At 41.7% G+C, this 18,424-nt stretch overlaps 1 protein-coding gene across 4 annotated transcripts in view; it reads left to right on the plus strand.

The window, feature by feature from the left end:
• Positions 1–18,424, plus strand: part of gdpd5a (glycerophosphodiester phosphodiesterase domain containing 5a) — a 34,746-nt gene that overhangs the window by 497 nt on the left and 15,825 nt on the right. For all 4 annotated transcript variants that reach the window (XM_078266268.1, XM_078266271.1, XM_078266270.1 and 1 more), the window contains exons 2-6: positions 7,842–8,016; positions 17,262–17,365; positions 17,604–17,697; positions 17,782–17,841; positions 17,919–18,017. In XM_078266268.1, the coding sequence (XP_078122394.1) occupies positions 7,900–8,016; positions 17,262–17,365; positions 17,604–17,697; positions 17,782–17,841; positions 17,919–18,017 (474 nt within the window). In that variant the 5' untranslated portion in view covers positions 7,842–7,899. The remainder of the gene's footprint in view (positions 1–7,841; positions 8,017–17,261; positions 17,366–17,603; positions 17,698–17,781; positions 17,842–17,918; positions 18,018–18,424) is intronic.

The following is an 18,424-nucleotide window of genomic DNA, read 5'->3' on the forward strand; positions in this document are numbered from 1 at the left end:
GTGAATGCATTGTTTTTTACGACACTGATTTCATATAATTTCAGTTGCTGTTATGGCCAATAACCGCACAGGTTATTATGCCTGTCTAATGGCACGTCCTACTGTCTCCAAAAGGGTACATGCCGGTAGGCTACATTATGATACTGTAGACATGAAATATTACAGAACAGATGTTTTTCATGTGTTCTTCTGCATGATGGTTGATTGGCAGTTGTGAAATAAGTGAAACTGAATGTGTTTTGCTGAGCAACTTTAGTGACACCTGCTGCAGAAAGAAATAGGTACAAATACAGATATGCAATATCAAAAACATAAAATATGGTTACACTGGCACACACTGAACTGGGTGACTTTCATCTGACTCCATTTCCCATTATGCATGCAACTTGACAACTGGATAATGAGACCATTTTTTTCTGGCATGATAAACACTGAACTGATGAGGTAGATATGTAGAGGCTCTTTGGTTCATTTAACTATTACTGAAAATATGACCTAATCATTTTCTACTGCATATAATCCAGTTGTCCTCATAAACATAGTTGACTGAATGCTATATGTAATGAATGTATTTCAGTGTTTTCCTTAGGTTTGTGGAAGACGTAGGTGCACGTATTTGGCCGGGAGACGGGATCTTACTAGGAAACCCGGTTCCCACGCAAACCGGTATGACCAGATTAGAACTCAAATTTTGGTTCCTCATTTCGGTTCCACTTAATGTGTCGACTGAAATATCGCTCCGAAACAAACGTAAAAATATCAAACCTTCTCCGTAGTCTACCGTTAGCTAGCTAGCGTAAATGTAGGCTACTTTTAAAATGCCATATATTTCCCTCTGGGCTCACCAAAACTGACGTAAAAGCATATTAACCATTCACTGAACGTGATCGCTAGTAAACATATTACATCTTTGATGTCATTTTTCAGTTTTTCAAGAATCGGATTAGGAATCAGAATCGTTTTAAAAGTACCGGTTCGGCATCGGAATTGTAAAAATCCAAACGGTACCCAACCCTAGGTCTTACCCTAAGAGGGTCACTTACGTAGGCTACGACGAAAGCTCTGCATGGAGCCTCCGCAGAGCCATAAATCAAGCTTAAAAGCCTTATAATGGTAGAGAAAACTATATTTAAAGGCTGAGTTATTGACCTGTAGTGGGTTTCTTGAAGTCTTTGACAAACAAGTAGTGACGTCACCATCTTTGCAAAGCAAATGCATGAAGCTTTAATCACGTTGGTCTCTCCTTTTGTCCTCTCACATCTGATTTGAAGAAGGCATGTCTGACTTCCAATTATCATCTCTGTCTGTACCCCGGCCTTCCTGCAGGGCCGCTAACTGCATCTGCCAGACTAATATCACCTTTAATAAATCAGAGGTTGCTTTCAGAACTGGCAGGTGTTGCTTGGCTAATAATGTGCAGCCGGTCAGGAGAACAGGGCCTCACTTTAACAAGCAGAAGCTCATTTCTTATGACCAATGATGGATGTAGGTCAGCACAGGGAAAACATCAACATTTAGTGAAATAAAGTCAGCAGCTTTGTTTCCACTCTGTGCCCTCGTACTCCTGCGGGGGAATGTAATGAGCGTGTGGCACTAATGGAAACTCTATTTTTGGCTAAATCCACTGAAATATTAAGGATACTATTAATGCATGCATATATAAATTTCATGAAGGAGTGAACGACGGAAGCCTGGAAAGAGGCGACAGTGACCGAGATAAAAGGCTAATAATAGACGCATATGGCAGAGTTGGCTGACACTTAGTGGATTATTGTATTATTATTCAATGAGCACATAAATCTATCTCCACTGACAACTTGGACACAGTGAGGTGCCTGATGCAGCTTTGGAGGCGTGTTGACAGGAACCAGGGTACTTCTGGACGTTGGCAAGGTGGTGAGGAGAGTAGTGAAGGCCTCTCAGGTAAATGGCTGGTTCGTGAGAGGGAAGTGGTCTAAAGCCAGCTGAGTGTGAGGCCAGCTGGAAGCCCACAAGAGAGAGCTTTGTCGTAGGCTGAGTACAGGTGAACCTGGTTGAGTAATATTTGGAGAGCTTGCTTGACAAAGTTGCAAGGTGCTGGTTGGCAGGGGGAGCACTGCCCCCCTGGTGGCTGAAACGGGTAATTGCATTGTTTCAAAAATGAGTGGAATAATTACTTCTGGCATGAACAGATATTTTAAATAACACAAAACAACTAAATGGTGGTAGGTAATACATCTGATTTCATATAGGCCTACTGCTTTAGTAAAAAAATATTTTTTTCAAGGCTCTGGCTTTTACCTGAGACCATTGTCGACGCAAATGCAGGACGCAAAAAATGACAATTACTGTTGCAGTAGTCTGGACATCTTACCGTGCCAACGTTGCAATAATGGTTTCCTAAATGCCATGTATATAAATGTGATGTCAGCTTACTAATTGATTGCGCGTTTTGTGTAGATTTGGACTTTTATACGTTTTATTCCACATTGTTTAAACGGCGAAGTGGATCTACTGATCGCTGTGGATTACTTTTTTTCCGTGTCATTGGATTACGGCAAAATACGGATCTTTTTTTCTCAACGTGTCTTAACGTTTTATGGTGTGACTGCGCTTCGTTTCTGCGTTTGGAGAGGCATCTCAACAGAATGTACGTCCAACGCTGATTGTTCACTGTTACATTTTAGTTGACTTTAAGTGTCGGGGCGTCCCGCCACCGTCTGTCTATTGCGTTCCAAGACAGCCGTGCCACGATTGGATTTCATAAGGGCGGATTGTTAAATTGTTACAATGTAATTTAAAATCTGCTTTAAAAATAAACATACATGTTATGTTTGTTTTGTCCATATGTGCTCGTCCTGTGTTCACCAAGTGGTAGGCCAGGTCTCAGCTGCTACAATGAGTTTTATTTTATTTTTGTCCCCCCTGGCTCGAATATCAAACTCCGCTTATGAGAAAAAGAGGAGAGACTATACTGTACACAGCATGTAACGGAAGCTAAAAGAAACTGTATAAAAGACATAAAAAATGAACAGCACACTACACCCAGGAGTCCAGTCAACAGCACTGTCCCTGCTACTGTACACCACAAAATCAGCTAACACGGCTGACTCCTTACAGCCCATATACTGTAGGACATTTCATAAACAACGTTGAACTTAGACTATTACTAATGTGCATTTCCATCAGCTCATTGCAGGCTCATTCAAACTAACGTTCATTAAGGTCAAAAGCTTATGCGTCTGGTGTTCTCAGAATTGCCTGTGTGTGGTTGCGCACTGTTGTTTCCTTGCAAATACAACCAGTTGTGTTGAAAGAACATTCCTTGAAAGGCCACGGTACTTTATGCTGCACATATTTTATTAGCAGATTCATCAAATGTTGATGGAAGTCCTGGATCAGGAATACTTAGGCAGTCTTTTTTTTTTCCGATAATAAGTTGGATTTGGTTTATATTTTGTGTTGCAACGAGCATTGCCTTTGTTCTTTGCACAGCTCCGCTCCATCAAAAACTTCTGACTATCTTGGCATTAACCCTGATGTCAGACAGAGACTTGTAGGCCATGCCCCTATCCACAATAGAGATCAAATCAGCTGTATTCCCTTTAGTCCAGTTTACACCCACTGGGAAAGAAAGATAACAAATGGGAAGACAAATCTTTAATGGTTGCATCCTTTCTGAATACATACTGTACCAGACATCATTTATGTGGAGTAATGTCCAGTTCACTCTGTAAAGAAGCTTGAAATCACACAGCAATAGAGGACTGAAGCCTCTCAATCCTGACTGGGCCTAGTTTACCTCATGATGACCACAGCTCTGTTACGGTAGCACCATGGTAGAGAGCCACAACGAGACAATAGGCTAACCTGGCTGGAATAAGTCCCATGTGATTTCAGCTCCAGTTGGCTCTTGTTTGAGGATGGGGTCAGGATGTGAATGCTGGGAATCTGCCAACTCCTCTGAATTTAGGAGAAGGCTTCCTCAGGCCTGAGAGTTCCCATGTAATAACCAGTCAACAGTGAAAGGATGCAAATCTGCATGGTGGATGCATGTCAATTTCCCCCTTTTGAAGATTGTTGTATAGATTTGGCAGTGGATCCTAAACAAACTTTCACACTTCCCCTGAGAACACCTGAATAGGAAACACAGCTCAAGTACTATACAGCATGCCACACACAATAACCAACACAATTGTATTGTATTTCCCTGCAACTATGGAGTACATAGACAGTTAGACAGATAGCATGCAGTTGGTTTACATTTTGTTATTCTTTTAAATGTTTTTAAGTAATTAGAGCAGTTTCTGTCAGACAGTAAAAAGAGACAGTTTACAGAGCCCTGACAGACCAGGGAGACGGTCGGCTGTCGGCCAAAGTTGGGCCGATGGTAAGCGTCCATCGGGCCAATTTTTGCAGTGTGTCCCAGCACGGTTGCCACTAGTCGATCCTCGTCTGCTTTCTTTTGTTGAATCGGCGTCAGAGCTGTCGGTTAGAGGAATCACTCGAAAAACGGAAGTGACGAAAGCAAGCCAACGACTTAAGTCAACACACAGAAGGCACACACAGAGGACGTTATCATTATCTTCACCTGTTCTGATCAATCCAATACATGACAGGGCTGTCAAAATTGGCCAAAAATGACGTCTGAATATTCCTTCTAAAATTACACATTCGAACGTTTCAAACTATGCGCTGTTTTGTTGTATGGTTGTATGTATCATCATAGCAACGGCTTGCGTATACGGTATACCTTTTTGAATGATGAGATTACTGCCGCCTGCTGGCATGGAGAGTTTTTTAGTTTTATATGTAGTAGGGGATCCCTGCTCTGTCTCTCTTTCAGCTAAGGGTCTAAAAAAAGGACCCCTAATGTAGACTTGTGTCTTGTTTCCCTATGAATCTTCTTGTGACTGTGAATCAAAGGTTTCTGTCACTATTAGCTTTGAATTTTGGCATGACATGGAAACGGAGCGTTAGCTGTAAAAAGACGCAGCCAGACAAATTTAGTATGTTGTTATTTCTCTGCTCAGCAATAAGGACAAAGGAGCGGTTTGTTTTGTTAAGGACCGTTGACCAGGTTACATGCTCTTATCTACCGCCACAGTATCTGGCTGGGACATTGCTGTTCATTGCCGCCTTTTCTGTTCAGTGGGTGAGAGTGTTTCTTTCTGTCTAGAAAATCTCATCTTTATGGTCCACTCCAGGAAATTAACCATGATCATGCAGGAGTTACAGTGGGGCCCACAGATCCAAATGGCTCTGTTTTCTTAAGTGGTGTGAGGATCATGGGTGGGCTTGTGAAATGTCCCCACTAGGCAACCATCTGCAGTAATCCGTGCTGGACCAAAGTAGTCTCATTGAATAAGGAGGCCTCTTTTTTTTTTTTGACACAGTGCTATCGTCGATCTGACTATAACTTCAAGGGTGTATGTATGTAAAAATCCACCAACAGTGGATTCAAACTTGAAAAATCTCTCTACTCACTACTCTCTACTACCTCTACTCAGTCTCTGCTCTGCATGCAGTGAATGCAGACACTGACAGTTGTGGCGGCACCACTCATTAACTAGGTTAGGCAGGTTTTCTTAACATGCACAGCGTTGTGTTCACGTATCTTTACTTAGCTTTGCGCGAGCACGTTTTTCTCCCATCCCGGAATGCTGTGGGGACTAGCCAGACCTTCCTCCGCAGCGCTGGTGGAGGAGGGTCTGGCTAGTCCCCACAGCATTCCGGGATGGGAGAAAAACCTGCTCTGGTTTATTGGCATTTATCCATTTAACCAATCACAATCGTCTCGGGCGGCGCTAAGTTCTGCACGGAGCCCCGGTGCGGATGCAAAATAGCCTGGGGAAGGAACTTGTTTTGGTGGAACGTGTGGATGTTCAAAAGTTGTTTTAGTCGTGCAACAGAAGACTCGGATTGGACAGATAGTCTAGCTAGCTGTCTGGATTTACCCTGCAGAGATCTGAGCAGCAGTTAACCATAGTCCTCAGAAATCCACCGGAGGTTAGAACGCCAACACAAAGGAAGTGCTAGGTAACGGAAATGCAGCCGAAAATAAGGACATACGGCGGATTTTCCAACGCTAACGGGGCAATCCTGGAAGCGGAAGGTTGAGGATATAGACTATCAGCCAGGTAACCCGACAATGAATGAAGTTCACTAAATTAAAACTAAAAAAGACCAAGATTCTACAGCCATGCTATCAACTCTGAGTCCGTACTTGGGCACAGCAGTGCTTTGAGCTAAATGCTAACAACTATCAGCATGCTAACATGCTCACAGTGACAATGCTTACATGCTGATGTTTAGGTTACATTTACCAGGTTCACCATCTTTGTTAAGTGTGTTAGCATGCTAACATTTGATAAACACAATGTACAGCTGACGCTGAAGGCTAATTGGACAATGCTAGTGTATATGTAGGAAATTGCATGGCAATCCATGCAATAGTTGTCAAGGTATTGAAATTAGAACCAATCATCATCCTCTTGGGACCATGAATGCCGGTACAATTTCTTTTAGCCATCCAACCATTATTCCTTAAGGTATTTCCTTAGAAATAGAATGAGAGTAGATCAGAAATTCTCATTCAGGCAGTTATTGTTATGCGTACTGTTGCCATTGCAAAGAACTGTGAACATTGTAGTGGGCTAACTTCCGCATAAACCTCCGTATAAACCGACTTGGCGCAAGTCACGGACTCACTGAGGTAGTACGAAGCACGGACAGGCGTCTTTTGTGCGCTATGTCCATTGCCTTGCTGCCAGAGAGGAATTGAGGATTGCTGGATTTAATTGCTTCAACAAGAGACAGACAAAAGGAAAACGCCGGCTTATTGTGGACGGTAGGCCAAGTTCTCAAACTAGGGAGTGTGACACACTTATCAGCCCCACTGACGTGTGTTGTCACCATAACAACTAACAAAAAATGAAATTTTCTCTTGAACTGATGTCAAATGACCACGGCAACCTTTTCAATGTCTGTTCTACTTTCATTCTATACCATAATACTATGTCACTATGGACCAAAGTGGTAGAATCGCATTGCCATCCATAGAGCCATGCACATAAAAAAAGCAATGATACTTTAAAAGTCAACATTATCTTAGGATCTGTCACTTACCCCGGTCACTAAGTTTTTTTTTTTAAACAGTATGGTCCTAATGGCCACATGCTTAGACTGGGAGCTTGTTCCCAGTATCCAACATTGTAATTAGACATAATATAAATAACACATACTCGAATACAACTACAATTATGCAATTCCATACGCTACTCCATACAAAAATTATTTGAAAATGCTAAAAGTAGATTAAAAAAGAGCAATAACGGTCCCTGAAAAAAGAGACAAGGCACAGCACCATCTCTCCCATAGAGCCACGGAAAACAATAGCTGCTGTGCCAAGACATTTTTACCTGCCACCAAGGCAACACGCTTCTCTCTGAGGCAGAAGCGAGTTTAAGGGGCAACACGCTGATACCGTCTTACTCTTTCCATTTCACTGATGCTCTTCTTGTTAAAGGATCAAGAATGTCATACCCAGAGATAGATGCTGCCTACCTACCGATGCCTATTTTCTACAGTCATAAATCCTTAGATTGGCAAAGGTTGACTCAGTGACTGTAAAGCATATACCTTATTATTACCTCTGTCTCCAGACATGACTCACTATTGAATAGTGTGTTGACTTCCTCCCCCAGGTGTTGTAACTCCAAACAAGGCCCAGGACTGTCAACATATTCATGGTGTTTTGTGAAAATATACCTCAGCAACATGACGTGTCATGGCACGTTTATGAAAAATGTAATTGTATGTACAAAAGACAGAGCTAATTATCACACTTTGATCTTCTTCAGGGTTCCCAGTCCTGTGTGGGATGTTAACAGACTGGTGGCGCGTTGAGGCTGAAGGAGCATGGTGAAACACCAACCCTTACAGGTCTATGAGAAACAGGTCTTTGTGTCCTTCGTCACTGGGATCTATGGTTGCCGCTGGAAACGCTACCAGCGTTCCCAAGAGGACAGCTCCAGGGTAAGGCTAAACATTAAGTGATAATGTGTGATGATAATATATTTATATAAAATTCAAATGCGACTTGCTTGGTATGCTAATAAATACATTTCTATTACTGCCACAACCAGATTGTATTACTGTAGTACTATTATTGTATGTAGATACAAGTTGTTGCAGATGGATGATCAAATCATAGATCTTTGATTAAAGCTGGTTACTGTCGTTACTGTTACTGTGTACTAGTGCTACTATTTTAGTACCATTACAATATTTATTTTCAATACCTTTCTTACAAAACCCATTTCATTCAACAAAAGAAGCCAAAGGTCTCAAATATTAAACGTTTAAGCAGCCGTAAAAGAACTTTGCTGTGTCCTGGGTGAAAGTCCTGTGTTTGTTTGACCCATCCATCCTCCTCCCTAAGCGGACTTTGAGACAGGGCTGAAGGAAAATACATAAAAAAAACAAAACAACAGCAGACACAGCGTAGCGTACCAGCTGGTAGCATGCAGCTAGAGACAAAAGATCATTTTAGCTTACCGGTAGCCTGCAGCTTGACTTTTCCAGACACCATGGCTACTGCTGGAGTCAGAGATGACGGAGAAACAACCGAACAGGAAAATCTGTTTTCCCTGAAGTCACCAGTGTGGTAACATTTTGCCTTCCCAGTGAGTTAGGTCCAGGTTATTTTATTGGTACCCTTAGGTAAACTAGGTTTACAGTCTAAGAGGCACGACATCCTTAAAACTTTGTACACCACCACATAACATGCAACACACAAAACATTAAAACATATAAAACAGTCAGTATAACATGGATAAAAAACAGTACCACATTGATTTGTAAACAAACAGCAAAGGTAAAGCATGCGGGCTCCATGGTGCCTTCATGTGCACCTTGTTAAACTAATGGTGCATTCAATTGCACTTCATAACCTCTGAAAAATTTCAAACTGTTGTTGCAAAATACCCTTCTGCAATATAGTGGCTCTTATTGTGAAATTGCCGTCCCTGTTAAAAAAAAAAAAGTTTAAATTGAAAATTACTTGAATCGTGACCTTAAGAGCAAACGTCAAATCTAATTGTAGATTTGCAGAATTTTGATACTCCTAGTTCTTAAATAAAGCTTAAGCCATATATTTACAGTGCATCTGCTAAATGCAAGTGCTGTTTCAGTTATAACCTGGCTTACAACTCAGGCATCAGCCTGTTGGAGAGTTGCAACAGAAAGGATAAGAACACAAACCTTGATTTGCTAAGAGAAAGTGTGTGTACATCTACTGTATTTACGCACATCCTGTTAACCTAATAACTGCGATAAAAGCTTACAGTCTAAACATTCTTATCTCTATTTCCATGTACACTAGTTATGCAGGGTTCTCGTAAATGTATGTAAAGAAAGTTGTTTGAGTAAAGTGTGTGTGGCCATCATCTTACTGTACATAGTGCGCAGCAGAGCAAAACAGAGGCTGATAATGAAACACAATCCTGCTGACACTGCAACCTGATCGCACCCAGAAATAAATTAACTATTTTCCATTTTGTGGTTCTGAAGGCACAGTAACTGAAAAGTACTACGTACATGAAGTACGTTGCATTTTCCTTAGTTCATTCCTTAGCTACCATGCCTTGTATTGTACATTACAACACACTTTGGGATCTCAACTAGAATTGAAAATAAAAGCCTGTAGATTAAGATAATATTTTTTTTTAACATAACAAGAGTTCAAAAAGATGTTGGGCAGTGTCAAAGAGCTTTTTTTTTTCAAAATCAAAACTAACTTTTAATATACTTAAACACTAAAAACTGATAATATCCCAGCCTAACCTTTGTTTATCTTTCCACAGTGTTTGTAAGGCATCTAATAAATATGTAGCTTCATTCATTTTCTTTACTCATTATTAAGGTATTTTAGAAATGAAAACATTTAGAATAGATTTGTTTTAATCAGAAAGGTTGTTTCCAAAACTAATCCATTAAAAGTTGATGTCAACCCAATTTTTTTTTACTGAATTCCTAAGTGGCTTCTAGACCGGGCCCTAGTAACTGGGGAAAACAATCCTTACAATAAAGCAAGTAACAGACACAGTGCAGTGTTTGGATGTGTAAAGCAGCGCCAGACACCCAGCTGTGTTGGAAACCCACTGGGCAACCACAGCTACTGCTGCTGGATGTCTTCTTTATCACAAAGAGCCAGTGGCTCTTCCGTAAATTAGTCCATTTACTGAATATGTGAGGCGAGCACTGATGGTGGGTTGACCAAGAGGAGAAAATACAAGCACACAGCTGCCTCTTTCCCCTTTTTGTTTCCATTTGCAAAGCTGAATGTAGTCAAACACACAGTGCAAGCACATAAGCAGATAGGTTAGCATTCATGCACTGAAATGCTGTCTGGTTACACTGCAACACAGTGATGTGTGACTGATTTTATTTCTAGGAACAGTCCTTTATTAGTAAGAGCTAGGGCTGTGCGACATCACGATATATATCGACAAAGAATATCAAATGTATCATATATATTTTTCTATATTATTTCTATTGCAATGTCAAAGATGTGCGTTATTTGGACAACACTTTACATTCTGATCCTTGCAGGTTATGTTAAAAGTGCTCATATTATGCTTTTGGGCTTTTCCCTTTCCTTTATTGAGTTATATATTTTTTTGTGCATGTTATAGGTTTACAAAGTGAAAAAGCCCAAAGTCCACCCCAAAGGGACTTACCATCTCCAACAGAAAACACTGTTCACAAACTGCTCCAAACAGCTCTATTGTAGTCCAGCCTTTACTTCAGAGACAAACGTGCATCACTTTATAACACGTTATAATGCTAGCCTTGGCTAGCTGCTAGCGTGGCACGCCCTCATACTCTGCTTCTGACTGGCTAGTAGTCCTTACCTAGGTACTGTCAGGACACGCCCTCATACTCTGCTTCTGATTGGCTAGTAGTCCTTACCTAGGTACTGCGCATGTGCGACTCCCAAGAAAGATGGAACAGAAGTGCGATGTCTCACTCTGTAGCTAAAACAGAGAGCTCAACACACAGGGTGAAAAGAGGAGCTGCAGCAACGTGCAGTACAACAAAAATATGGTGTTTTTTGAAAATTAAACCATGTAAACCTATTCTGATACAACCTCTAAATACAAGTATGAACCTGAAAATGAGCATAATATGAGCACTTTAACTTGCACTAAAGTTCTTAATAAAAATGAGAAAATACTCAATAGTCAATTGCTATGAATTCTGAGGACAATGACCTGCTCTAGTCACACATGGGCTCAAATGGACATTACACATACTTTGTACTGGTAGGGTAAAGTCTGTTTAATGTCCGGTCCAACTGATTTGGATATTTGAGTTCTCACTTACAGCTTCCCCTGGTAATGTTTAGATAATGTCAGGTTTGCAGTGCATGTAAAGGGGCTAAAGTTAGCAACTAGCTGGTGAAGAAAGTGGAACATTTACGTCATGGCCAGAAATTGACTCCAAATGAACGCTAATATTGCTCTGTGTCTGTGTTAATAGGCAACTGTCCGCTAACAGTTGCAAGCACATCGACTTTATAAGGTGATCATATCTCAGTCTTTATAAGGTGATTATAAGGTGATCATATCTCAGTCTGGTGTTTAGAGTTTGTTGTGCAGTGACCCAAAACAAATTAATATAGGTTAAAAAAGATTTGTATATAATATGTTACCTTACCATGAATTATGTATTAGCTGTTTTCGTCCATCAACCCATTAATGTTTCTTTTTATTTCTGTCCTACCATACGTTAGACATATATGTTCAACATTTTGACCATGCAACATGCAAAATATGACTCACATATACATTTTAATTTCCATAGTGAACCACTAGTATAATCCATGGTTGAATTCTATTATTCAAGTTCCACTTTGTTCTACCATTGCACATGTCCATTTACATGTAACACACCTTATATTTGCAAACCTGCATACAGCATACACCCATGTGTACTTGCTCTCTCAGGGTGCACGTTCAGCTGACACGGACTTTGTCTGAAACAGGCCATTGTGTGCCGTATTTATCAGCAGAAAAAAGGAGGAGGGAGCGGTTTGTCGTAAGGTGAAGTCAGCACAGAGATCAGGATTTATGAGCGCTGTCAGAAGTTGGGTACCAGCAGTTCCAATTCGAGCGATGGAGCAACCTTTGAAGGCCATGTAGCACTCAGGGAAAAGTGTCAGATATCACACAGCTCCCCTGACAACGACTTGTACTGCACAGTGAGAGTGGTCTGCTTAAGCTTGGAAAATATGATATGGAGGCAACTACCGCAGTTCAATAAATGGATGAAATATAAGACAGTATGACGAACTCTCAGACATCTTTTCAAATGTCCTTTTCAAGCACAGATATACCATTTTGTAGATCCCTTTCAACTATAAAATGTTTAACTGGTATTATAATTGATGTTCAGGCAAATATCCCTTCCATGTCTCTGGTTGCATTACGCCATTCAAGCAAATAAATCAGCAGAACTGCCTTTATTGGATTTAAAGGTGCAATATGTAATACTGACAGCTAGTGTTTAAATAATGCAGTACAAATCTCCCCCGCCCCCTCCTCCCCAGATTCACGTTGGTTGCCAGGCTGATACCGGAGCATCCACAACAATGTTGCTAGACGCTTGTCTCACATAGCCAGACATCTTCACAGCACAGCGGAGTAGCTAACGTTAGATGCTGGCTATATTGACAGTCATAAAAGCCCGTGCTCACGTGGAGCTCTGTACCCAACTGACAGACACTTTTTGGGCTTAGAATTACGATAGGAACTGCTAAAAATCCCACAACCTCGCCATCCTCTCCACACGCCAGACAGACACACTTCCTCGGCTTAGAATTACGATAGGAACCTCTAAAAATACCACTACCTTGCCGTCCTTTTCCAGCCGACAGAACACACTTTATTGGCTTAGAATTACGGCAACAATCGCTAAACACACTGCAAACTCACGGTCCTCTCTTTCCGATTTACAGCCCCCGTCTCTTGGCTTCAAATAACTCACCGTTGTGAAAAAAAAACACTTGGCAAAAAACTTTCACTAGGACCAGGCCGTAGCGTCTCAAAGCTCTTATTTCTGCCCTGAGGAGCGAGCATCGAGGAGGGATCATCGATGAGCTATAGGCGAGGATTAGAGTCCGGATCGGGCCGCATTTTTCTGTCCGAGCCCGGCCTGCGTCTGACAGAGCCGTGACCGAACCCGGCCCGAGCCTGACAGGCATTAAGAAATTTGCGTCAGAGCCCGACACAGTTAAAATCTCTTTTTTTTTCTCATACTAATGACACATGTAGGCTACGTTTTTGTGTGGAAAGCTTTTATTAAGCAACTGTAGGAAGGCATTCGGAAAGGTCAACAGATGAGCACATCAGCGCACGCGGGGCAACAAGCGCACGTTAATAAGCTGTTAAAATGTTCAATGTGTTAACCTTTCCTGCTTGCTTCATTTCCGACTGTGATCAGAAAACCAGGGGAGACTCGTTACCTCCAGGGCCGATGTTATAAAATGAATAACGTCGGGTTTAAAATCCCGTTTCTGGTGAGCAAATGAATGGACTTGGCTTTCAGTCTGGGGCTTATTTCGGACACCGCACACTTTTAAAACTTAAACTTATTCCACCAACTCTGCTCCGTTCGCATACAAAACGTCTGCTTCCTCTTTCTCTATCTCTCTTCTGCCCACTTACCACATTCTATTATTATTATTATTATTTATTATACACACACACACACACACACACACACACACTGAGCTCTCTTAAAGGAGCTGCAACACCATTTTACAACAAATGCCTTATCGCGCTGATGTGACCGAGCCCGAACCGAACCTGACCATAATTTCTAAATATCTGTCTGAACCCGCCCTGGCCTGTCGGGTACCGTCGGGACCCTTCGGGACCTGTCGGGACCTGTCGGGCTCAGGTCGGGTATCCATGCCTTAGCGAGGATACACGAGAGCAGCCTTCCCGGAAGCCGTGCAGCTGAAAGCCGTTGCTAACTCCGCCCTTACAGCGGCACATTCATGTGACGCTTCAGAGGAAAGGACGTCTCATCCAGCTAAAAACACATTTGCTCGTTGCCTCTCTCCTCCTATGATTTCCTCGGTGGGAGGGACTAAGACGCGAGGAAAGGAGGCTAGTGGAGGACTCGGGGAGGCAATTTAAGCAACATGAGACGCAGCGAGAGACAGCAGGGAACGGAAACAGGGGAAACATGAGGAAAGTGGAGGTGGCAAGGCCAAATCATGACAGTTACCCATATCGCCCACCTTCATTCAGAGGTATCCCTGCTGCTGGAGGCAGGACAGACAGCTCCACTGGAGCAGCTGGGGATTGAAAGTCTTGCTAAAGGGAGTTTTGACAGCAGCTACTGAGGAGCAGGCTTCTCTTCATCACCATTTTCTTCACCAAGGAGATTGTCTCAGCCAGGGATTACTTGACCTGTTAGTCACAACCTTGGTCTGACCCCAGTCGTAACCTTGCCTGAAAGTGGAATCCTAATCTACCAAACAGCCGGTCTCTGGAGGACGCATACTAGCTCAACAGTGTGTTTCCAGAAATAAAAACCCCATTAATTTTCTCCATAAGGGTTTTGATTATAAGCTTTAATGTCTAAACCATCTAAGATAGACTGACCGCAAGCTACGAGATTGTGAAACAAAGGTTTCTGCTCCTTAAGAACCTACAAGTCCGTATGAAATCAAAATTGTTTTAAGAAAAACGTGTTTTATTCACAATGTCATGGAGAAATACTACACTACCCACAATCCTAAGCATAACAGCGACATCTCTGATTGGTGGAGCTCGCTGTTACCATGGAAATGTTCCCATCACCCGCAAATGGCTATAGCGGGCTGCTGCCATTGAAGTCTACGACCGTTTCTGTATGTTTGTAAGTCTTGTTCCTTGGCCTTCGCGTTTTCAAAATCTTATTTTGCGCCGAAGAAAATGTTTTATGGTCACGATTCATCTCGTAGCTGGTTGACTTGGTTCCAGGATTCAAACTCTTTATATAAGCATTTAATGAAACGTCAATGGAGATATTGAAGGGTGAAAATCACTTCCGTAACCAGAGCTGTTCAAAAAGTCGGTCATTGTTGAGCTCTATAGATAAAGGAGAAAAAATCTAGAATTTGGTTAATTATTTTGAGCAAAGTCGGGTTTCCCAGGGAATTTTATAATCTGATGATTTTTTGGGAAATACTGTGAACTACACTTTGTTTTACAGTGGTGTTCAGCCGTTTCCCTCCATTGCAAGCCTACTTCGAATGAAAACCACAATGTAGAAAACTTCATAATAACTAGGGCGGAATCATATAAGTCACGTTTTGGCAGGTGGTCTGACTATAAAAAAAAACCTATGAAATGTGGGTAGACGGAAAATGCTGTGTTTCTTTGAATATAAAAGTGACTCATATCCAGGACACTTCCACGCAAGGTAAATTGACCTCCAGGTAGCTGCGATACCAATTATGAAACGACCACGTGGTCACATTCCCACCTCTAGTGCCACGTTGCTACTGGCTGCATCATGTTAGAAGACCTTTTACAAGTCACTCTGTGTAGACTCAACTGCTTCATCAGTGCAGCCATTTGCGCTTTACCTGCACACACATCTAATTATCTCCTAACATAAGCCGCTGCAAATGGTGAGTCCAGGCACGGTGTGTTGCAAAGCTGATCAATGCTCAACAGGATCTGTTGACTGGCCTATCATACTTTACACCTCCCCTCACATGGTATTAGCTCCTAATCCTGTTAACTACTGAAGGGAAGAGTCCTTGAGTGCTACACACTCTCCTCTCTACTTGTGTTCCACATGTCAAGCCAGAAGACTGTACACGGGTTAAAAAATCTGTCAACACTTACACATATGCTATTGTAAACCTCTTGTTTTTGTCTTTGTAATAGCATGTGGGAATGACAGGAAGTTCTTATTAGCAGATTGTTTTGAGAAAATGGTAGAACTGGATAGTTAGCCTGAGAAATGATAGTCACCATGACTGAATAGACACAGAAAAAAGCTCCACTCACAGAATCTCAAACCAAGAGAACATCCTACGGAATATCTGAGTACACCATAGCAATGATCACATATCATTACATACAAGATCTTGTCAATAACAAGCAAACAAGAAACTGACTCATTTAACTACTGTAGTTCCCAAATGGGTCTGACAGTACTGTGTATCCAATTTGAAAAAATAATTAATCATGAGCTACATTAAATTCCATTGTGTTGTAATTTTGTCAGCCAAACTAAAAGTTAATTTCCACCCGTCTAAATATTGTAAAATAAAAAATAAAGTATTATAAAAACATGTACGAGTGGGAATTGGCTGTGTGATGCTAGTACCTAGTAAGCTGTATTAGTATTTTTGGCTATTTGGGGACAGCAGAAACAAGCTGTAAGCACCACATTGATATATTGTCACTCTATAAAGTTGATATAACATATTAGCAGACAGCCTAATTACAGCAGTTAGAGAGCAACATTAGCATTCATTTGGAATAGTGTGACCAGTCTGACCAACTGGTAAATGTAAGTCCAATATTCACTCTCCTTTAAGCTCTGGGTTTGGTCTCCACCTAATCCTGAAGGAAATATTTGGCTATTTAACAGCTAAATGCTATCCAGCTAGTCGCTAACTTTGTCTGTTAGGTGTGTGTTGCTTGGCGAGTATATATATATATATACGTCAAAAACAAAATACTTTCAGCCAGGAAACAGACAAACAGTCCTCGGGAGTGTTCTAATCCAAACCACGATCTTTTTCCTATACTTAACTAGTCCTTTTGGTGCCTAGACTTAACTGTCATCGCCGCATGACACTCACTTTTTCTGGCTAAACTCCACTGCCACGGCCCCTGAAAGGACCGTCATCTGGCGGTGCCTGTAGCCGGCTCGCAGTCACCTGTTGGCGGCTAAACAACTGCCGCTGGTAGACGGCGTCCTGGAGCTCTGTAGCGGCTAAACACAACCAGCAACTGCTGCTCAGATTTTATCTTTCGATGGTACTATAGACTGTACAGCGCCATACTTACTTACTTACTTTACATTTGTTACATTTTGTCCTCACCGGGGATACAAAATGTTTTAGCAGAGGCAGGGATATGTAGACCAGAAATGGGGTAATCCCATGCATCCCCCCCCGGAAAATCCCACCCTGTGTATATGTATGTAATAGTCTCAGTGTAATAAATGAAAAGGTAAACTGATGCTTGTGCTTTCCTTCACAGTGGGAGTGTACATGGTTCATCATCCTATGCAGTTCTTTCTTCCTGCTCCTCTTTTGGGCCTACTTCTGGTTGGTGGCTCAAAATGATTTCAACGAGTTCAACTGGTGAGTCATGTGATTGTTAGATCTGTTTGTGACAAGCTTTTGGAACTAGTTCAGTTGAGGTTGTGAACAGTAGGGTGCTGACCTTACCACAGCAGGGTGGCAGCCAGCACCCATCATGTGTATAGTGATTTCATGGTGTTACCGCACTGCATAGTCTAAGCAAAGTTTTCTTTTTAAGAGAAGAAGTAGTTTCAGCATCAGCATAGATCAGTCAAGCCCTAACCTGTTCACACTCCAGGTCAGTATACAACCGCTCTGGAGAATGGAGGGACGAGACGATCCCCATCCTCGCATCCACCACCGTGGGATTCAGCTACATCACATTCCTAATGGTAACTTTTTAAAACCCCACTTTTTAGAAAACTTGCTTATTGCAAGGATATAACATAACTGGCTGCATCTGGTTTGTTTTTCAGATTTTAGCACTTTTCCATATATCCCTGGGCCAGCAGATGAACCTCTATTGGGTTCACAAGGTGCTGTGATTTACATCTTACATTAATGGCCATGGATTTGCTCCACGCACACTAAAAAATAAAATCTCTCTCTACAGATTGGAGTGTTGGCTACGTTGATCACCACTATCTCTGGTGTCGTGACTGTTGATGACATATGGGGGGATGAGTGGGACATCCTGCTTGTGTCACTGCAGGTTGGTCTCGAAGCAGAATGACATGAGTGTGCAATACGCTTACTGCATGTTTTGTTCTTTTTGCTGTTGTGTTTTTACCTGTTTGGTCCTCCACGTTTTGACTGAAATTACATACAGTATACAATTATGAGGAGGTGTAATACATTGCAACTTACTTGGTAGAACATGATGGCAGTTCCCATAAAGTGGCATCAATTGATTATTTGATTGAGTGATTTAAAGTGGCATAGTGGGGTATTACTGCTCAAAAACACAACATGTCAGCACTTGTAATCATTTAGATCAGGGTCGGCAACCTTTTTAATATAAAGTGCCATTTTAAAATGTTCTTGTTAATCAGTGTGCCAGATCAGCATTAAGCCTGCCATTCTCTACCTAGCTCAGGCTCATGACCGAAAGAACAAGAT

Source organism: Sander vitreus, chromosome 13 (assembly GCF_031162955.1).
Source record: "Sander vitreus isolate 19-12246 chromosome 13, sanVit1, whole genome shotgun sequence".
Lineage (NCBI taxonomy): Eukaryota > Metazoa > Chordata > Actinopteri > Perciformes > Percidae > Sander > Sander vitreus.